At 43.5% G+C, this 22,360-nt stretch overlaps 1 protein-coding gene and 1 long non-coding RNA gene across 3 annotated transcripts; one reads left to right on the top strand and one right to left on the bottom strand.

Moving 5' to 3' along the window:
* The first annotated feature begins 401 nt into the window (after window positions 1–401).
* On the top strand, window positions 402–12,302 carry PSMA6 (proteasome 20S subunit alpha 6). Its single transcript, XM_013304453.3, has 7 exons — window positions 402–617; window positions 4,670–4,764; window positions 5,517–5,598; window positions 5,851–6,006; window positions 7,965–8,143; window positions 10,330–10,424; window positions 12,094–12,302. The coding sequence occupies exons 1-7, from the start codon at window positions 542–544 to the stop codon at window positions 12,149–12,151; spliced, it is 741 nt and encodes a 246-aa protein (XP_013159907.2). The 5' UTR covers window positions 402–541; the 3' UTR covers window positions 12,152–12,302.
* Window positions 12,303–12,925: 623 nt separating this feature from the next.
* Window positions 12,926–22,357, bottom strand: LOC129783648 (uncharacterized). 2 transcript variants are annotated; one of them, XR_008745414.1, is made up of 4 exons: window positions 21,413–22,357; window positions 18,781–20,371; window positions 16,641–18,586; window positions 12,926–16,607 (listed from the first exon to the last, which is right to left on the bottom strand). It is a non-coding gene; the product is annotated as an uncharacterized LOC129783648 (long non-coding RNA). The 2 variants fall into 2 exon arrangements; XR_008745417.1 differs by lacking the exons at window positions 18,781–20,371; window positions 21,413–22,357 and adding an exon at window positions 18,681–18,757.
* Window positions 22,358–22,360: the final 3 nt, after the last annotated feature.

The following is a 22,360-nucleotide window of genomic DNA, read 5'->3' as shown; positions in this document are numbered from 1 at the left end:
CCCAGCTCACCCCCCCCAGGGCGCCCCCCCTCCCCCCCCGCTCCCCCCCCCTCAAGGCACCACCCCCCCAGCTCACCCACACCTAGGGCGCCCCCCCTCCCCCCCAGCTCACCCCCAAGGCACTCCCCCAGCTCACACCCCCCCCTCAGCGCGCCTGGCCGTGCCTCGCCACCCCCTCAGCAGCCCGAGGCTTCGCGCCGCCCGCGCCCCACGGCCTCACCCGCCTTTTCGCCGCGCACCCGGAGGGACCCGGCTGCCGGCCCCCCCGCCTACACGCGTGACAGCTGCCGCACTGCAGCGGGCTGCGTTTTAGCTCACGACGCGGGCGCCCTGTCGCGACAGGCCCGGGCGGCGCGCATGCTCGGCGCCGCTGGGGCGTGCGCAGCGGGGGGGGAGCGTGACGGTGCGCGAGCGGAGGGGGCTCCGGCGCCTGCGCCGCGCGCGTAACCCGGAAGCGCTCCGGCGGGTGCCCTGGCTGCGGTAGCGGTGGGGCCCTGCACGCCGTGAGCCCCTCGCCGCGCCGCCCCTGCCTGCGCCCGCCATGTCCCGAGGCTCCAGCGCCGGCTTCGACCGCCACATCACCATCTTCTCGCCCGAGGGCCGCCTCTACCAAGTCGGTGGGTGTCCGGCACCGAGGATGCTGCCGCCGAATTGCCCCGTCACGGGCCCGGCCTGCTCAGCCGCCGCCGCTTCCCGCCCGGCCGGGCTGCCTCTGGGGAGGGGGGGGACACGGGACGTGGCGCTTCCCGTGGCCGGGGAGACTCGGCTCCCGCTCCGCCTGCTCCCGCGGTGTGCGGGGAGAAGCCTGGTGGGAGCCTGGAGCGGTGCCGGCCCGGTGGTGCCGGCCTGGGAGAGGGATCCTCTCGAGATAGGGAAAGCCTGGAGCCAGGCTAGGCTTCCTCGAGTGTCCCCTGCCGCAGAGAGGGACCTGCTGTGGCTTCCCCGTGTTTGATTTCAGGTGCTGGGAGACCAAGCTGACAGCTATCCAGAAACTGTTTACCTCTCCTAAAGTGTTCTTGCAGTTTCTCTTGCCTCACTTACAAGCATTGTGCTTGGGAATCCAAGAACCACAATAGCTGTTTCGAATGGGACCTGAACTGCTCAAACCCTGCATGCCAGAGTAAGAGTCAGTGTTCGGAGATATCCTATGCTTGCTCTTGTTACACCTGAGTGCCATGTGCTCTGTACATCATGGCCTGTGACATAGCAGCAACCATCCTTTATTTCCAGGCTTCCTTGAACATTCTGCAATTAAACTGCAGCCTATCTTCATTTTCTTCTGTAGGCCACTGAATCTTGTATTCATACTTATTACAGTGCACCAGATTCTGCAGAAGAGCCTTACGGTGCTCCTTCTGCAGAATACTCTGTAACAGCATAGTCAACTCACAGTCTGGCAGGCCAGTTCATTGTGAGGATTCTCCAGGAACTTTCAGTGGGGCCAGATTAATTGTTTTGGCAGCATCATCTTGATGCCATCTTCTCCTGGGGCTTAGTGGCTCTTCCCCAGCTGCAGTGGCTTCCCTGCATGTGCATTGCATGGCGTGCCCATACATCCATCTGTTCTCCAGGAAAGGAGGTGGCTGAGACCAGACTGTATGAATTGTCCATTGTAGCCAATAGCTTCTTTTGGTTTGTCCTTGAGTTTTTCTCAGGAAGAAGGCTGTGTGGAATAGGCTTCATGGGCAGGCGGCCCAGCCTCAAGCAGTCGTTTCTTCAAGGAGCAACTAAGAAGGTGCCTATGTGTAGGTGTCTGTACACAGGTAGAAAGTTACCTGTACTAGATGCCTACATACAGGTGCTGTCTTATACCTGGAGTGTGTATAAGGCATGCATGCGACTTGCGTAATAAGCCTTATCCATGTGGATGGTAGTGACGGGATGTCAGTGGCTCAGTAATGGAAGAGTCATGGGCTCTGACCTGCCGTTGCCGTTAAAAACAGGCTGGTTGGTTTGCATTGCCTTTCTGGCTGTTTCTCTGTTGCAGTACTACTTGTTGGGAATGGTTTCTGCATCCTGTAGTAAAGAGGAAACTGAGCCTTGGTTTTCCACCTCCTGGGTATACTCAACCATTAGGTTAATGTATGAGAGACGTGCAGTAACTGTATCTTTTACTGGTGTCTTAGAAGCAAGTATCTGCATGTACTTGAGAGTGTGCACACAGCCTGAAGGTGTCTTAAAGATACTTGAAGTACCTGTATGCTATAGGAAGAAAAATAAGTAGGTGTGCATAGTTAACTTCCAGCAAGTATGAGCTCACTCTGTCTGCAGCCAGGCTGATAACTTGGGCACGGTGCCACGCTTGTGTGTCTGTTGGCCAGCACCTTGCCACAGCATGGACAGAAAGCTCATGTTTGCTTGCAGTCAAATACCTGAATCTAGCTTCTATCTTTCTCTCTTATGTTGTTTTTGAACCCTGTATGTCCTTGTCCCTATGTTGGATTCAGATTAACCAGGTGCTGTGAAGGATGGCCATGGACACGTGTTGCTTTAAGGCTGCCTTAAAACTTGAAGTTTTGCTGGAATTCGGCAGTACCTGAGTGGAGTTTTCCAGTGTAGTGATACTGGACTGAAATGCTTGTATTTTACCGTAGATCTGTCTTCTGCTTCCAAAGCTCATGTGCCTTTGAAGTGATCTCATATTAGAAAAGTAACAGTTATTTCATATTTATTTCTTGTTGCTGTGGTTAAAATCCTTCAGAGCATCAGTGGTGTCTTGCCACCTATTAGTTCCTATCTTCAAAGGTGATGTTTCAGCTAAATGGAATTTGGGGAGGTGAAGAAAATTGTTATTGTTAAGTTTCTGACTGTTGTGATGTATTCAGGGAACAGCAAGGGGCTACTCTTTTCAGAGAGAATGTGTACAGTACTACTGAAATACTTACATAGCAGAAAACAGGCTTAAAATGCCACTAGCAATTTGAATTTGTTATACTGTAAGAGCCACTTCACTTTTTGGCTTGTGTCTTTGAAAACTGAGCAATGCAGATGGTAATAGGAACACTGTGAGAATGGACTGCAGTTCAGTAAGCCTGGCTGCCAGTACTTGCGAGCAAAACCAGTTTGTGAGGGCACCTATTCCTGTTCCCACCTAAGTGTCACAGAATCACAGAACAGTGCTCAAGCAGGGCTACCTAGAACGGGCTGTCCAGCACCATGTCCAGATGGGTTTTGAATATCTCCAAGGAAGGAAACTCCACAACCTCTTTGGGCAACCTGTGCCAGTGCTCTGTCACCCTCACAGTAAAAAAGTGTTTCCTGGTGTTCAGATGGACCCCCCTGTGTTTCAGTTTGTGCCTGTTGCCTCTGGTCCTGTCACTGGCCACCACTAAAGAAGAGCCTGGCTCTGCCCATCTTCTTTACAACCTCCCTTCAGATATTTGTACCCGTAAATAAACAGGTGTTGCAGAGACGTGGCCTGGGGCTTCAAACATGACCAGTATGTGGGCAGTGCTAGCTCATGCCTCGCTGGGTTCTGTGCTTTGCTCCAGGCTAGCACTGATCATCCTGGGGAAGGCAAGTGAAGAGGTGAGTGGAGCTGCACAGCTAGTGCAGAGAAAAGGGGAAACATTCTTCGTGGCACATTTGGGTAACCAGTAAATGCTCTGATGCCTAAGAGTAATAAATACAGTGCCATGGATAGATGGCAATCAGCCCTTCCACAACACTGACTCAGCAGATGGAACATTAAGATCCTATTCTTGGAAGATTTGTTTTTTCATTTTCGGATTATTTCTCTCCTGTTGTGGAGTCCCTTCCATAGATCGCACTGCAGATTTTAAAACAGCTGAGTTTCTTGCTGCCATTATTTTAGAGGATAGTTTTAGCAATTTGCTGTGCAGTTAGTTAGACGTTATAAATTTCAGTTTCATTCACACAGCCAACAAAGAATTCATCTATGTTTAGCTGCTACCTGAAACTTGCCTTTCCTAACCAGATATTAGGAAGTTCTTAATGTTTATCATAATTTTTGAAGTTGCTGTTTCTGAGGCTTTTGAAACCATTAATCACGGGAAATTTATTGCATGGATCACAACAAGTAGATCTTAATCCATTATATTTATCTGAATAATGCTGTTTAGTTGGCATGTACATAGGTTTTGTTAAAAAGTGAATAAAAAGCATTGCAATGTTTGAACGTCAAGTCAGAAAATGTGATAGTAAGGTTAAAACCCATTGTCTGTGCCTGGTCCATCATTTCAGGTTTCATCTGTATCATTTAAAATCTACAAAAGAAAATTACATTCTTGCAGTGGTGATAATGCTTGAAATACTGAACTTCTGCATGTTAAAAAAATCTTCTGTAAGGATTTACAGTCACTGTAGGTTAAGGTTAAATATTTTGGTCAAGTGCGGAACAGCCTTTTTGTTTTAAAGAAATTCTGTTGTTGTTAAGCATTCTAACTGCACAAAAAGGCAAATTATTAGAAATATTTGGAGGAAGCAGTAGTAGGGGTTTTGTGAAGAGAGTCATTGACTCTCTTCACAAGTTAATTCCCATGAGAAAGTTCTTGTGTGTGTTGTACTAAAGACTTTAAAGATACAAAGTGTTGCACAAGTATTAAAAAGACCAGAATCTGGTGAGATTTTGGTGTTGGGAGAGGTGTCAGAGTTAATTGCTCTAATGTCACTAACACTGTTTTTTATTAACATTTACGTATTTTTCTAGAATATGCTTTTAAGGCTATAAACCAAGGTGGACTTACATCTGTAGCTGTTCGTGGGAAAGATTCTGCAGTAATTGTAACACAGAAGAAAGTACCTGTAAGTAGTCTGTTGGGCGGGGGGGACGGGACTGGAAGGAGATGAGTAGAAAGGTGGGGGTGAGACTCTGCAACATTGTTATTATATTTATCTGCATTGACATATATTGGTGTTTGAGTTGAATATCTTATCATTCTGCTTATAGGTTCTAGCTCCACTTAGTGCTCAGTTGTCCATTTCCTCACCAAGTACTGTAATATTGGTTTTCTCCGTAGTTGTCAAAAGGATAAAGCTAAAATATGAAGTTGGTTCTGCTGTACTTCAGCATGCATACATTACTTTGGCTTGTAAGGGCTGAGTTGTCCTTAATTTCCTGATTTCTTTAATTCCTACTCAGAAATGTTATACCAATAGCATGCAGTGAAGGTTTTCAGGAGTGTTTCAGCACAGTGGTGATACAGCATTGACAAAGGGGCAAAACCCTTGTGTTTGAAGGGCAGCACACAATGAGAATCCAAGTTTTTGCATGTGTGTTCTCAAAGTTTCTTCAGGGGGAAAAGGACTTCGATGTTGGTCACACTTTAGCTGTCATCCTTTTCCAGATATTATGGGTTTTATCTTCGCTATTCTCCTATTTCTTCCTTCATGTGCCTATAGCAGTAGATAATGGAGAGCCTGAATGACAATTTGTAGCTGTTGGTTGATTCTCTTGGGCTCTTCTGTAGATACCGGAGCATTCAGAGTCTGTCTTTTGTTTTTCTTGTACTTGAAGGACAGTGTTTTCTATTAGATTATTTCTGTTTCCTCTTTAGGACAAGTTACTGGATTCCAACACAGTGACTCATTTATTCAGAATTACTGAAAATATCGGCTGTGTGATGACAGGAATGACAGGTATTTAATTCACCATCTATTTTAAGTATCTGAAGTGTCAGGTTTTTTAGGTAGTTCCCCAACTTTGCATCACATAAATAAGTACTCTAGGAGATTTGTTCCACTCAGTGTGGTTTTGGAGAACTTAAACAAGTTCTAATGTGTATATTTAAAGATGACTTGAAGTTGGGCCTGGAATTAGCGTTCTCGAGCAGTGCTAGGAATAGACATGGTACATGTCCGGTGAAATTAATATCGCTTCTTTCTGTCTAGCTGACAGCAGATCCCAGGTGCAGCGAGCCCGCTATGAGGCTGCTAACTGGAAGTACAAGTATGGCTATGACATCCCTGTGGATATGCTGTGTAAAAGGATTGCAGATATTTCTCAGGTCTATACGCAAAATGCAGAAATGAGGCCTCTTGGTTGCTGTAAGTATACTCCAGGAAATTAATCTTTTCGTTTCCTGTCTTAAGCTTCAACTTCACGTATAAGAAATTCTCACCCATTTTCAGTTTGTGATACAGTTGTGATACAATACAGATGTAACCGAAGGAGTAAGAGGGATGAGCAGCCGAATGAGAGAGTAGTGTTGGAAGTCATGAATTGGAGCCATGATTATTACCATTGACTTAGCGTTTGAATTGGAGTAAATGATTTAGCCTCTCTAAAATGTCTAATACTATTTCACCTTAGGTTTGGGGCTTAGTCTGTTTGCACTGTGCAGTGATGTCTGTGGATGGGAGATGCTCTTTTTACTGGTGTCTGTGTCTGGATAAATATCACTGTTAAAAAAGATCTATGGAGAGTGCAATTACATTCGTCCAGATTTTGTGACTTTTTTGATCTAAGTGCTATGTATAGGACAAAAGTCTGCATAATTTTTGCTCTGAACCATGATATATGTAATGCAGAGAAGTGCTTAAAAATTTCACTTGCAAACATTTATACACTAGTCTTGTTTTATAACAACAAATGCAGCTTAAATAAAATACGTCTATAGAGTTGCTTTTTATAGATATTTCTGGTCATCTGTGTGTTCTGGGGTTGGTTCTGACTTTTTTTCTCTTTCATTTGGCTGTGAGCTAGTTATAACTGTGCTGTTAGGCTGTCCGGGAACTGAGATAAAAGACTTAAGGTTTTCTCAATTACTTTTTCATTAAAATTGTCTGGGTTTCTTTTTGTTTTCTTGTTGTTTTTTTGTCGGTTGTTGGGTTTTTTTTAGGAGAATAGTTTCAGAATTGATGAATCACTTCTCGTAATCATAGTAAGCACTAGCACTTCTCACTAAAAAAAGTAACATTCAGGGTTGCACCACAGTTTCCATGATGGGGCAATTTTCCTATGCTTGTACCGCTTGTAATGTTCAGGAATTATTGTTTCTTTCTTCCCTTGGTATTTTGTGTGCCTTGATACTACTGGAAACTGTTGGGTTTTGGAGTTTTTTTAAATACATGAATAAAAGTGTATTTTTCTTAACTTTCCTTAACCTTTTTTGAAAAGATGATGGGAAATTTTTTTCTCTTGTAGTAATAGCTTATCAGCTATAACTACCAGTTAGAAGTTACACAAGTGTGAAGTAAAAGTAGTTTAAACCCTTGACCTTGTTCTGTTTTGGTGGTTTGTTTTTTTGGTTTGGTTTTTGTTTTGTTTTTTGCAAGTATTGTTTTTGAGTTATTTGTAATATGTATATTGAGACTATACAACTGTAAATATACAAGTGTGGGTGAACACAAATGCGTTTCAGTGATGTGACCAGTTTGTGTTACTTGAAGTCTGTCCAACCTGAAAGTGCCTAGTCAAATGGTCTTCAAAGACTCGGGTTTATGTTCTGATATTTCCACATTCCATTTCAGTTTTGGGGTTTTTTTTCCTTTAAAAGAGGAAAAGGGATGTAATGCAGTGCTTTTTATGATTACAGTCAAGAAATCTAAAGCTGATCTTTTAATATTTCCATTAGTTTCAATAGATTTGTAAAGTTGCTTTCCAGTAAAAGGCACGTTAATAGAACTATTGTTTATACTTTTGAAGTGTCCTATAATACACAGGATGCGAACTGTGGTTGGGTTAACTTTGTATCGGGATTAAACTTGTGTATTTCCTGACTTTGTGATTCTTCAGGCACTGAGCCTGGCAAAAATGTTTCTGTTTAATGAGTAGCAGTCTTTGGGAATGGCAGAAATGTACCTTGCACTAAACTGAGTTTTGTACCTGATAATGAGATGCTGGTAAGAAATGGCAAATTAGAGAGAAAGAGGAAAGAGGTTCCCAAAAATGTACTGCTGTGCATGCGTGTTTTTCACAGGAAAGGAGTATCTATTCTGCTCTTCACTTGAATGAAATTGCTAAAATTGGGGAAGGAAATAAATTAACAACTTTTCTCTTCAAGGTATGATTTTGATTGGTATTGATGAAGAACACGGCCCTCAGGTATACAAGTGTGATCCGGCAGGTTACTATTGTGGATTCAAGGCCACAGCTGCAGGAGTTAAACAGACAGAGTCAACCAGTTTTCTGGAAAAGAAAGTAAAGAAGAAATTTGATTGGACATATGAACAAACAGTAGAGGTAGGCCAGCAGAAGGAAATAAAGATTTGTTAAAAGTATTTTCAATGAGTATGCTGTATGTAGGTTTGTGAAATAGAGGAATGCAGATAGGCATTTTCCTGTTTTCTTACAGTTCTGCATTGCTGTCAGAGCAAGCGTAGCTGTTCCAACAAAAAATCGTTTGCAGGCATTTTGCGAATGTTTAAATAGTCATCTCGTCTGCTTTTTTCTCCTTTACGTTAGCGGAAGCAGAATCTGTAATTGTGGCATTCCTACTGCAGCTGGTGTTTCGTTACTAGCCAGTACAGTTTTCTTTTAGTGGCACTTAAAACAATCTTCATGTTAGAAAGCATTTTGAACAGGACGGGATAGTGCTTCTTTGTCAGTTTAGTATATATAACACCAGTTGTTATACCTACCGTGAAAACGGTTGTTCAAGGCCCATTATAAGAATGTATCCCACTTATAAAATTGGCCAGTGAACTTGTTTTATAAATCATCCTTACTTTTTCCCTCACACTGTCTATAAACAGTCCTCTTCCATGGCTCGCCTGTTTCTCCTGCCTGGCCTTGTTCTTATCATATATGTATGACAATGGTATGTTTCCTGCATCACAAGATCAGCAGCTGAAATGAGGAATAACCTAAGCAGCTGCCCCCCCTGTAAAATTAAAGAGATTACTGTATTAAGATCCCTGTGAGTGCTATGCAGATTCAGACCATCAGCTAAATTACTTCCAAGTCTACGTTACTGTGGAAGTACCATTTAAACTGAAAGTTCTTCAGCTTAAAACTCAGAATTTTGATGTCTATACCTTAATAAGTACTGATTTCCTTAATATGTAATTTCTTTAAAAAGATCCTGAGAGGGGTAAATAATCATAGCATACTGAAATTGAATGTATTTGAAATTACCTCAGAGATCCTTTTTTATCCTGGCTAAATATTTTTCATATTGAATGTGTTTTTCTGTCACTGCTTTATTATACTGTGCATGTCTCTTAGTTGAGCTGTTGGAGGTAGATGAAACTGTCTTTTCATATTCTTGTTTTTAATTCATAATACTTCCATGGTATGGCACAAATACTTCACTGGTAATTAATCTGCCAGTCAAATCCTGGATGTGCTTCTGTACCTTTTTGTTGTCTTTTTAAAAATGCTGAGACTGTGAATGTAGATCAGAAACGTGTTACTCTAAAAATCAGCAGTGACAGGGAGAAGCGAGTCTGTCAAACAAAAAAAAGAATCGCATTTTTGTAACGTTCTTCACACACACAGGCACGCTGCCTTTTTTTTTTTAAAAAAAAAAAAAAGCTTGTGGTGTGTTAGGGATAATGCTCCAAGGATAAGAATTTTGGTTTTCATTTCGGATCTTTTGGTTTTGTTTTTTTACAACTTGGCAGTCTTCTCATAAGACATCTATATAGTCTTACAGAATTCTTGCAGAATCAATTATCAACATACTAAAAATAAACTTTAGGAAAGCCTTGTTTGGTATTCTACGCTTCCTGACGCATTACTGATCAGAATTAAATGCCAGCAGATCAGAATAACTGATGTGATAAGCATCTAGCTACATAGCTGTTTTATGGAACTTCTTTTTGGGCTCAGTCATCATTTTAGGAATGCATCTTTAGCATTATTGTGACCCTACTGCAGAGTTAAGTACGAGTGCGGTTGCGAAGAACGCCTTTAAAAACAGGTGATGATTAGGGTGGGGGAAAAAAATAAGTTAAGCCATGATGAAATGCAGCTTTTAAAAACAACCAACATAACTTTAATTACCAGAAGCAAAGCCAAAATGGAAGCTATGTAAGTGACGTGTGCTTTGAGTAATCTTGGACTGTAATGGTGGTGTCTGTCTTGTTTGCCACTGATGAAACACCTTCTGTCCTTGGGACCTGGGGTTTTAATCTTTGCATGATAAAAGGTTTTGGGGTTGTTGGTTTTTTCTGCTATGAAAATGACATGCCCCTTTGGTTCCTGTAGATTGGGCTTTTTAGGGAGACGACCTGGAGAGGTACTGTATTCTGTAACAAGGGGAGACTATTTGAAACTTTTCAGCAGAGGTTTTGAGTTGGAAGGAAATAATTTAAAAATAACTTACAACTAGAAGGAAGGGTAGTTGTTCATGCTATGTCTATTAAAAAAAAAAAAAAAGCCTTGGTGCTTTCTGTTTAATGATAGGGGGTTTTGTGTTCTTTCAGACAGCAATAACATGCCTGTCTACTGTACTATCCATTGATTTCAAACCTTCAGAAATAGAAGTTGGTGTAGTTACAGTGGAAAATCCTAAATTCAGGTAAGTGATCGGTGTTGATAAAATCGTGTGTTTCTCTGATCATGTGCAGTTAATTTTAACTTCTTGTGTCATGGTAAATCAAGAAAAAGATAAATGTCAGAAGTTGAAGTTTTGGAGGTTTTATTCCTTGTAACTCTTCAGAATATGTAGAGGTAAAATACACTGTTTAAAAAAAAAACCAAAAAACAACAGTTTTAAAATGTTTGATATGGTTAAGGGATCCAGTGGACAAAAGTGTTGCCTTTTGTTTCTTAAAAGGGTATTGGCTTTATGTGATGATTAAAATGTAGTTAAATCTGGTCTAGGTGATTTTTTTCATGTTTAAAAGAATAAAAAATTTTCTTTGTACTAATATCTGGAGTCCACTTCTAAATCATAGTTGTGACAGCTAACGCAGTAAAGTCTGGGTTTATGTTGGGGAAAATTTTTCAAGTCCCTTGATTTTTTAAATCCTTTTCTAAATGTGATCTTTAAGTGATTCTTACTTATCTTGTAATTGTAGCAGCTTTTAACATCTCCAGTATATAGTTAATAGATTATGAATTTGTATGATTTGAAATATTCGATTTAAACTTAAAAAGATTAAAAGATCCTGGATTTAAAAATCACTGCAGTGATTTGGAACTGGCTGAACTTTTACTTTTTGAGTACACTGCATTCCCACCTAGCACAAAAGCAAAACACCTGCAGTTTCCTTCCTCCCCTGTTATTGCCTGAATCTGAGTGCAGCAAGGTTACTTGGTCAATCTATCGAGGCAACACCTGGAAATCTTCCTGCTGAGGGCTACACCTCACATCAGATACAGTGTGCTTGACAGCCACCTCCCAAAACAATGTGTAGCTGCAGACATATGCATGAAATGTGGGAGAATAAGTTTTGGGGCTTTTTTGCTAATGCAAAAGGACCCTCTAGGTATGTCTTACCTAAAATATAGGTAAGTCTGGCTTGCTGCAGAGGAGTTCAGTTATTTCTGCCTTAGTTAGTCTTTCATTGCTTTTTTTATTGAGGAAAAATAAAAGAAGAAGAAAGAGGAACAGCTGAGTGGGGAAGAAAAGTCCTCTGCACTTTAGCTACTTGGTAGGTAGGGATTGGAGAGAGGCTTCAAACCTTTGGGTCCTACAGGTGCAGTCTTTTGAGTGCTTCCTAATCGGTTTGAAGTTGACATGGTGATGATGGATGGTGGTGTGTGTTTAGGGCAACAGAACAGCACAGCATTTTTGAGAAAGTAATGCAGGAGCTGCATTGCCCCCTTTCTGCTGCTGCTCAAGGGTCAGGTGCTAGCTTTCTGCCAGACTTCACTTACCGATCTTATGCCCCGTTTAGAAAGGATGGATAACAAGCAGAGTGCAAATTGGTGTCCCCCTGGAGTCATCGTGCTAATTATTATATCCATTCTTCTCACCACGTCCCACCTTGTAAATAGATTGCTCATGAAGAATTCCCTGCCCTTTTTCTACCATGTGTTACCTCTTTGGTCTCTAGTGCCTTTGATTCTTCCTTTATTTTTCAAAAAGAATTGGAATGTTGGCCTGTGGCCCTGGTAGCAGGTCTTGAAAGGGCTGAAAAATGCATTGTATAAAAATAATTTCTGTACATACTAGGTTGTAATGTTGGAGTTTAAGGGGAAGAATAGTTTACGCTATTTAAGGTTTCTTTTTGTCCTTTCAGGATCCTTACAGAAGCGGAGATTGATGTGCACCTTGTAGCTCTGGCAGAGAGAGACTAATTAGCATTCCCATTTCCATTGTCTGTGCTTCTGGCCAGGATATTTGGTGAAAAGATGACACATATTAATGGCTTTAGGTTATGGGTGGAAAACAATGTTCACTATATGATGTATTTTACTCTGTACAAATAAAACAGAGGTTTTTGAAATACTTGGTGTCTCCCCTAATGTAATTTTTTTAAAAAATCTTTCAGTTCCCTGAAATTCTTATCAAAATGCTTGATGACTTTGAATATGTCTGTGATGATTGCTTGCCTTTCACTTGTATTTTAAGAGAAATTTTATACTCTGCACTGTATTTTTCATCTGAGCTCTTTGGCTCCTAGTGTAAAGTTTTATATCAGATTATGTGGTGTGTATGTCTTGAGATAATTCTTACATTTACATGCATTCTCTTTTCTTGCCCTGATGTTGAAAGGCTTATAACATTACTGGTTTAACTGTGGGGAAATTAAGAAGATCTTAATGTTTGTTCAGGTGTTTATTGAGGATATAGGACAAAAATTGAAGGAGAAAACCTGAGCTGCACTTCCCAGTGCATTCATTTAGACTGATATATGTGGGGTGCAGGTGGTGAATTTAACAGACATATGCTATAATTAAACAGCTCTGAAGCTAACATTTATTTAGGGGAATAGATTCTATATGCAGTGTACTTTGGGATTTTGGCTTTTTGTCACCTACCTGGTTTTGAGGCTTTGGGCAGTGCCAGAAACAGTGTTGGGGCTGGATGGGGCCCATAGACAAAGTCCATCAACAAGAATGTCTCTGGGAAGCAGTTCCCCTTGCTCCTTCAAATGTTCTGGGTTAGGACAAAAGAGAAGACTGCAAAAACGTGAGTTGAGGTGAAGAAAAACGCATTTTTGTTTTGCTGCAATTGAAGAGGTTTCAGCCTCAGCAGCAAAAAGGGAGATGATTGGAAGTCGTGAGGGAGGAGACACAGGAGAAAGGGAAGATCACCAGGCATTTTGAGCTGTTGGGTAAGCATGAGAGTAGTCTTGGAAGAATGCCAAGCTCTATTACAACTTAGCTTCTTACCTTATTCATCTGCTATGCTATTCCTTTATTGGCTTTAATTACTCCAAAACTGTCTTTGATTTTTTTTTTTTGTCTGTTTGAGACCTTTGGGGAAGGCCTCCTGAGACATCAGAGGACTGGGATAGCTTAATTTTTTTTCTTTTTGCTTTACAGTTAAAGCCCCTTGAATGTGTACTTTTCAAGTTGGTTGTAGTAAAGGTGGTGCAATTCTATGTTTGGTGGTTTTAATAAAAGATAATGCTAACCTTATGTGATAACTAAATTGAGGAGATTCAAATGTCCTGTGAATTGCTGACTTAACAAAGCTTCCTGAATTTCCATTAGTGCCTCCAAATTTCAGTTTCCCTCATGTCAGATAGTGCTGGTTTGGTGTTGGTTATCTGAGAATTCTGTGTGGTTTTGCGCAACAATTGGCAGAACAAACACTAGTGGCACATTTGGAAAGGTCTGTGTCGTTCCAGCTGTCAGTGACAGCTGAGTTTCTGAAACTTCCTAGGACCTTTCTTCCTAATACTCCAGTTGTATAACAACCTGGAATTTGAGTAGTTACAAGTCATCATTTACTCTGCCATAAAATATAATCCACTGTTACTTGGTTCTTGATCAGCTTTGTGTATATACAACTTCACTAATGACTTCTTGAACAAAACATATAGAAAGGAAGATAACAATCGGGGAGCCAAACGACTAGAGCACATTTGCATACTATTTAGTATCAGAACTCCCTGCAACGCCTTTAATTCTAAATTTTGGAGCTTGCATGTGATTGTGTAAGTCGGGTGGTGGTTCTGAGAGCAATGGGTGTTTGCTCATACCTTACATTTTTGCAATGCAGCACATCCCATCTTGTGTTCAGAGATGATGAAATAAGCTGCCTAGAATATATTAATGAGGAATGTTGGATCTTTTTTTTTTAATTAGCAAAGTTAAAATCTCAACAACTGAAATGCTGGGTTTTGCTAGTATTTTGTCCTGTGGTGAAAATGCATGGTTCTCTTTTTCATACCAGTTATGGGGGTTTTCCTTTTTCAGCCAAAGCTTTTTGTTGTTTAAGATAAGGCGGCTACACAGATGGGGATACCTGACCTCATGGGAAAACCCCATGTATTACGTGTACGTGTGATCCCGTTCCTCACCCCCTGGAGCAGATAGCACCTGCAACCAAACCGTACCAGCCACGGCTGGTGTTGATCTGTACCTGGTATCACCTGCTGCTTCAAACCTGGCGCTTCCAGAGAAACCAGAGTATGCATGATATCCCACCGCTTCTGGTTTGGGTAGAGCTTATTGAGTCATACCAGACTTGGGCTTGCTCCATGTATTTGTGGTTTGTTGTGCCAGTGCTGAAAACTCTGGTAGATGCAGTTACAGTGTAAATGCACGAGTAGTTAAGCAGGAAACAGGATCGAGACTTATTTGCATACTAGACCCAGATCAGTGTTATCTATACTGAACTGGGCTGCCTCTGCACAGCCTTGTAATTGTGTCCGTGTTACGTTCCCAGTGCGCTTTGTTTGTGCTGCAGATTGTAAGGATGCAAATGCCAAGTACACGCAATCAGCTTAGGTAAATCAGTATTTATTGGACTCCGTGAAAAGCATCTGGATTTCTTAGGAGCAACCCCACAAGGGATCCCCAGAAGCAGTAACGGCACGTATTTTAGAAAGAAATAGCCTAATGGGGAATCTTAACCTAAACTGTGGGTCATCAGGAGCTGTCTGTGTATTCAGCAGGGAAACACAGCATGTTAAGGCTGGCAGTAATGAGCCTCTCTAGGATTTCTGGTGCTTCCTAAGTGCAACGTCTGGTACAGAATCAGTGGACGGTGTTAGACCATACCTTTTCACTGTAAAGCCTCCAGTGGCGACAGTCTAAGCACAGAGAGGTAAACGGAAAGTTCGGGTGGAGCAAGTATGTGTAGATACATGAAAACAATTTTAATGATCTGGAATAATATGCTGCATTCTTCTCTACCTTCTCTGTCCTGTTTCTCATTAAGCCAAGGTCCGAGTATACCAAATAAGAAATATTTTGGTTCAGTGCACATTGTTGGAAGTAAGATGAAAGCACTAGATCTGTAGCTTGCTGGCATCTGAAGAAAAAATAAAATAACTTTCCCTTCCCCCCCCCCCCCGCCCCCCACCACAGAAGCAAAGCCTGCTATTTTAAGTTCTGCAAAACAGCATCCTTGTTGGCTCATGAAGTCAAGTTTTGTGAAGCATATTCATGTTTTCTTGTAGAAAATCCCTGCACTAACAGGGTAGTAACAATAGGGCCATTACTTTTTATTTTGTAATCAGTGATATTTTTTTTTTCCTCAGATGGGAAGTTCTTAAATTGCCGTAGTTTGTTCCAGCCAGTTCTTGCTAGTAACAATTTGTTCTGTTCTCTTGTTTTGCTGTAACCCAAACTATTTGGAAACAATGCAAGACATCCTGTAGTTCAGGATCCGTTGGAACAGTGAACTTAAACCTCTCATGCCCGAACTAAACCAAGGATCATCACGTGCTTATGCAAAGCTGCTTAAAATAGTATCTGGATTTTGTTTATTTATCATGATTCTCACTCTTTAAAAAAAAAAACAACACCAAAACCAGAAAACAAAACAAAGCCTCAAAAAAAAGCCCACTTTCTCCTATCCCTTGTACTATGTTTGTACAGATTAACTTGCATTTCCAAAATGACCGTCAGAAACCTCAGCTATCAGCAGTATTTGCTGCTGCTCACCAAGCTTTTCTTAGCATGATAATCTTTTCTTTCATAGTAGTCTTACCTGTATCACCATCATCTATGAAAATTCTGTGCTGCAATGTTCAATATGGGAACTGTAATGTTGTATTTGTAAACCAGTGAATAAACCGACCCAGCATACCAATAAGTCAAAATCCAGCTAACTGCATTTGGCAGAATTGAGTCATCTACAAAGAAGTGTGTGCTTCCATTTTGGGGGGTTAATATTTTAATCCTGGTCCTTTTTAGAACCTGTTAGCTACCGTTGAGCTTCCTGGCGCTGCAGATGCACCGTGTGGCCTTGCTGGGCGATTTGTTGTGGCTTAGCTGATATATACATTGAACCACGAGCCTCTGCAATAAGTTTCCTAGCTAAGGCTTTAGCGATGTAGTGTGCGGTACAGCTCAGGACACACAAGCCAAACTGGGGGGGGTTTGGCCAGTAAATTATATCCGTTTGTTTTCTCTCCCAGTGATTTGAAGAACCAGTTACCAATATTCGAGTGAGCGGAGGTTATCTTTATTCGGCAGCGCTGGCTGCATGGGGGATCGCTCCACCAAAATCATGCACACCGAGGGAACCTTTCAGCCCCCTGTTTATAGAAGTCACTCACATCTATTCATTAACTTTCCGAGAACTCATCAATGTACGTTACACCTGGACAATTAGCACATTCCATTTAAGGACCTAGTATATCTTCAGCACATTCCATTTAAGGACCTAGTATATCTTCAAGTTAACAACATTAACATATCTTGTGCCTGGACAATGTCCTTGAGGAGTTGTCTCTATGCAGACTCTATTCCTTAGCGGTCATGTTTAAAGTCTCCATCTTCGCCACGTTGCATGTACAACAGGAATCTAAGACAAAATGTCCCTTTTAAAGATAACCAACCCAAGGACTTAGCAGTCTGTGCATCCGTCATGTGGCAATAAGGGTCCTTGGACATCTCCCGACTTTAACTAAACATAGGTGCGTCATCCTTTAGATAAGTGGTACAGCATTCACTGTTCACCAGAAAACTGCCTCGTGCGACACCCGCTGACCTAGAGAGCTGTCAAAGTAAGGTATTTAATCCTTGATGGGATTCCTTAGACTAGAGAGCAACCTTCTCTCAAGTTAGAGTCAAACAGTAACTGTGGATGGAGAAACGGGGCATAGATGTGCATAGACTGGCATGATCAGGAATAGGGATGCCTTTTAGTGACATCTGATGTTGCTGTGATGTTTGCAGGTATGTTGCTCTCCCTGTTTTGATCCCAGCTATGTCTGCCCTCTTCCTTCAGCCGGCTCTGGTGTTCATTTACATTTGTAATGAGCTGTTCTGTTTACTAAACTAATGGGCAGTATTATTTTGTTTGATTCAGTTCTCTGTTGGATTAGTGACCGTAATCAGTTCACTGTAGGATCAAATTGGCTGGTGTAAAGGAGAGGAGAGGGAAACGAGATTGCGCTACCTCTGGTTTAAGCCGCTGCGGAAACCACAGCCTGCATCACTGAAGGAACAGGGTATCCATAGACCATTATCCCCTCAGCTACTCTTTGGCTTAAACCTATGTGGTGACACCTGCTCCACCTAAGTGGTATTTGCCTCTCTCAGCAGATGACACCAGCCTTCATCTAAGCAGCATCAAGGCTCTACCCCCTTCTAGTCTGAAGAAGGCTTTTTGGAGGACAGTGCTGTTACAGGAGCTCCTCCCTGGTTCCTCTGCTCCTGTACCCCTTGCGTAGCTCAGCAATTTCCTGGGCTACCTGGGGAACCTGTTTTGGAAACAAGCCTATATTTAAAAAAATAAATAAACGACAAATCCATCCAGAGAAGTAGTGTTCACTCGGTTTGGACGCTAACCTTGCTGCTGGCCCTGCGGTGGCGGTACCAGCCCAGGGGGCAGTGCAGGACAGGGCGCCTGAGCAAGGTCCGGTTAAACAGCGGTGCAGCTGGGGCAAACGGCAGCCAAAACCCTGCCTTGCAAGCAAATTTTCAGGCAGAAGGGGTGTATCAGTCCTCTGAATCCATCGAAGCCTCCTTTCCGGATCTAATGGGAGGCTGGCGTGGCTGGCCTGGCAGGGGGGCTCCGGGCAGCGCAGCTTTAGGGCGTTTAGGAAAACAGAACTTGTAGCCTCAAGAAAACCCGTGGCGAGTTGGCTGCCAAATGGGGCGGCCACCTCGGGCTGGGTTTTAGCACAAGCGGGGTGGGCAGCTTTTCTTTAGTTCCCTTTCCACCTCTTGTAAGGGGTCCTTTAAACCCCCTGTAGCTGCTCATACCTTTAGGGTGCCATGAAGATGTTTAGTCGCATTGAATGTTAGCCTAGTTTCAGTTAACAGTATTTGAAACACCTGGCTGACAGAAAAAAAAACCAAAAAACATTTCTTGCCTAAGGATGTGGTGAGCCTTGAACACAGGCTACCAGGTTAGCTTAGTTACGCTACCAGGTTAGCTTAGTTACTCACCTCCCCCAAAGGCAGCCAGATGTGCCTGTAGGAAGGCTGGAGGGCTGCTGCCCGGGAGGTTGGCAGAAGGGATGGGAGAGAAAGGAGGATTTTCAGTGATGATGGCGAAGGCTGCCTGACTTACCACAAGGTAGCGGTGAGTTGCCCGAACCCTCAGTCTCCAGAGAATTTCTTAACCTTTAGCTCTCCGGGGTTGCTCTGCCTCGTGGGTGTCTGCACACAGGAGAAACGTTTGTTGAATACTTGTTGGAAAGTTAGGTGGTGATATTCCCTGTTCTTATGTCCAGGAGAAATTTCCATTACTAACCTTTCTTATCTAGTAACAAACCAATAAAGTATAAAATAGTGTAAAATCAGCTTTGTAAGTGCAAAAATAGTTGTATCCCTTGGGTGACAACGGTACTCACCAGGAAGTAATTTTTTTAACTTTTTTCCTACTTCGAGTACTTTGCGCTGACACCTACGTCTTTCTCACTCCAACGCAGAAGCAGATCTGAGCTCTCGCGAAGGTAGTTCAGCAGGGGGCATAAATTCAAAGGCAGGAGTTACAGAGATGGGCTGCAAAATAGGTCTTGGAGGGGGGGAAAAGAAAAACCCAAACCCAGATGTTGTGAATATCCTGGCATCCAGGTGAGGGTTTTGATGATCTGAAAGAGGGCAATAAGGTTGTCCAGAAAAGGAAGATAACAGAAAGAATTAGTGAGAAGTAGCATTACAAGAGGTCTATATTACAGGAATGAAGTAGCAAAGGTCCTTGCCCTTCAGTGTTAGAGCGGAATTTAGTTATTAATAGAGAAAAAGAGGATAAAACTGATTTTTCTGCTCTCTGAAACTAGACCTGATGATAAATGAAAGCACGTGCAATGTGTTCAGCAGAAGGACGATTGAGAAACTGCTTCTGTTGATGAAGCACATATTTGCAAAATGATGGTACAGCCCTTATTTGACATGCAGACAATAATGAGTACGTGATGCTTTCCCACTCTGGTAGCAAATCAAAACACAATATGTGAACACTTTGTACGTGAATGCTTTGTAACAGGCATCAGCGTGTGTGGATAGGTACGTGCTGTAACCCAGCTCTGCCAGGAGTGTGGAGCTTTCCAAAGGGCTGGCGAGGCCAAGGTGTGCTGCAAGAGCCGAGTGGGCAGAGGGGCTTGTTTCAGCTTCTAGCCTTAGGTTCATGATGTTTGGCACTTGGCACAAACAAGCAAGGGTGTGGGTTCACAGTGTCTTTACCAGACCTAAGCTGGAAATGGCTGGAAATGGAAAAAGCGCGGCCCCACGCCATCCCTCGTGCTGGCGATGGCATCCATGTGGTTGCAAGCTGACCCAGTTCAGGGACTCCATCTGGGCCAGTACCTGGCCCTTCTTCGCTGGAGGCTTAACCTCTGCCTGGTCCCGCTCAGTGGCTCACCACGCAGCTGCGTGAGCTCCAACACTTGGAGAAGGAAGATCTTGCAGAAACAGGGAGGGTAGGATCCAGTTTAGCACAGGCTGTTGTATTACCACCCTGTCAGAGTGCAAAAAGCGCGCCCCTTGAGTTGGTCGTGCCACGCACTGCAGCTTGCCACAGTTACATCGTGTTGGTGTTTTAAACCATTTTGAGATGGATCTTTAGGTAGGAGAATAAACAATTGCTCTTTGCCAACTTCACACGCACTGCTAGCTCCTGGCACTCTCCAGCAGTAAAAGTACAATCCTCCAGATGGTACTTCAGCCCACTTCGCAGGCACCTACTCATTCATAGCCATACAAAGACTGTGAAACTCTTTATGCATGTGTGTCTTTCAGTTCTGCGTAAAATGGGTGGTTGAAAGGGCTGGATTTAAGAGCTGCGGTTACTGTCTGGAGTGGTTCCCGCTGGTGAAAGGCTTGAGCTCCCTCCCTCTGGTCTTGACAAATACCGTGGAGCTGCTGAGACAGGTTAGCTGTGCTGGCTAGTACGTTGTTGCCTGCTTTCCCATCATGTTCTGCCTCTGACAGCCTTCGGAAGGTCTGTTGAAAAGAAATAAATAAAATAAGGCAAAAATCTTCAAGTATGGATATGCTGAAAGGTACGCATTTAACACGACTTGAGTGTTTTGCAACAACAGTGAAAAAAACCCTGGGCACTTGGTTTTGCACACCCGTTGATTTTTAGAACTGGGAAAGAAAACAGCGTTGTCCTCGGGAAGCAGGGTCACGCAAGGATAGCCGAGCTGCAAGGGATGCCAGCCCAAGCACCGCTGTGCGCTCGCAAGCCTTGTGCCACAGGCTGTGTGGGAGGGTTCAGAACCACAATTAAATATAGTCGCAGCAGAACCTGCTTGGCTTGTTTCTGCTGAATCTGTGCTTGAAAATTTTGATTAAAAATATCCTCGCGCGGTGCGGTCTCGGCAGTGACAGCAGCACGGTGGCCGTGTCTCCGCCAGCTCCTACATCCTGCCCGCTCCCCTCCAGCTCCAGCCTGACACCTCGGGGGGCTTCGGGGAGCCCTCTGCCACTGCCAACAGTGAGAAATATCACCAGCCATCTTTCTTTCCTCTGCTTAATAAGAAGTTATGGTTATTCCAACCAATTTTTAATGTGTTTAGAGTGGTCTCATTCAAACTGACCAATTTCTATGAACCGCTCTGGTTTTGTCCTTAACACCTTTTGTGCCCCGGTCCCAGGCACTTTTTGATCTGAGAGAAGGGATCAGTATTCTTTTTTGGAGACAAAAGTAACAAGAAGTTCTGCTGAAAGGAATTTATAAAATACCAGGATAAGGACAGTTTGAAATCCATCAGATTGGTGCTTGTCCTAGTCCTACCCCCTCCAACTTCCATACACTTAGCAGTTAATTGCTTTAGTAAAGCTAAACTGTAAACAGGAGAAACTTTTCAAGGCAATTTCCCCCACCCCCAGCTGCTCCTAGGCCCACCCTGAAAGAAGCAGAAAACCTGGGCTTGTTGTGGGTACCATGCCCGCAGCGCAGGGCTCCTCCCGGGAGGGAATTCCCACGCTGGGTAATGGTGCCACCACAGCACCAAACACCCAACGAGCCCGGGACCCAACCTGGTTGCAGGTCCTGTCAATAAAGTAGAAGTCTTCATGGATGTGCATGGCCTTTTCAGAATCCTTCCCCCTCTGAAAGTTTTTCTAGTGCCTTTGAATCTCCTGCAGCTGAGCCAAGCTGTATCTGCTCGGTGCAGAGACGTATCACGGCCTTTGCAGCTGTGACAGTGTGGTTTTTCTTCTTCTTTCTTTGGTTTTGGTTTGGTTTTTTTTTTGACCAACAGTGAATAATGGATATTTGTCTGATAAGACTAGAATGATCTGGTCTATGTTTTTCTCCCTTGCGGCTGGATAGGCATTGACATCTTTCCACCTAGGGGCTGTAGGTCAAACCCAATTGCGTTTCAAATACTACAGTGCAGATAATGGCTTCGTCCTAAAATTCCCTGCTGAGTTCGCTGCTGCAGCTGAGTGCTTGAACTTGGGGTTCGGCCTCTTCAACAAGTTTTGGAAAAAGATCTGCTAGGACCAACTGAAATGACGGGTTAGAGTCAGAGGGTGTGAGTGGGGATGTGTTGCAGGCTGCGTGAGGATGTTGCAGCTTATCTGTGCCCAGGCACGTATGCACCTCACCTCCCGCTCCCCTCCGTGCTGTGGAGTGTGACTGCTCCCGCTGTCCTGCAGGGACGTGGGCTGGGAGATGTTGGGAAGGACTGGTGGGGGCGATGCTTGCTGCTGGGGAGCAGCTGCAGGCTCGCAGGGCAGCAGGGCACGGGTGTGGATGGAGCTCACGGGTCAGTCCCACCTTCCCCAGGGTCACACGTCAGCCCCAGCCCTGCCAGCAGCGTTTTGTAGCGTCAGCAGGTCCACACGTAAATGTGCCTCTCTCGTGGCTTGCAGGGTCCCGCCTGGATTGCATGGACCTGCTGGCTGGGTGTTGTTTGCTGCCTGGGGTGGGGAAACTGCCACAACTGGAATCTGAGTTACTGGCTCAGCAAGGAGAAGTAA

This window comes from Falco peregrinus, chromosome 1, assembly GCF_023634155.1.
Source record: "Falco peregrinus isolate bFalPer1 chromosome 1, bFalPer1.pri, whole genome shotgun sequence".
Taxonomy (NCBI): Eukaryota; Metazoa; Chordata; class Aves; order Falconiformes; family Falconidae; genus Falco; species Falco peregrinus.
The sequence above is the reverse complement of the archived record's forward strand: the minus strand, read 5'-3'. Positions and strand labels throughout refer to the sequence as shown.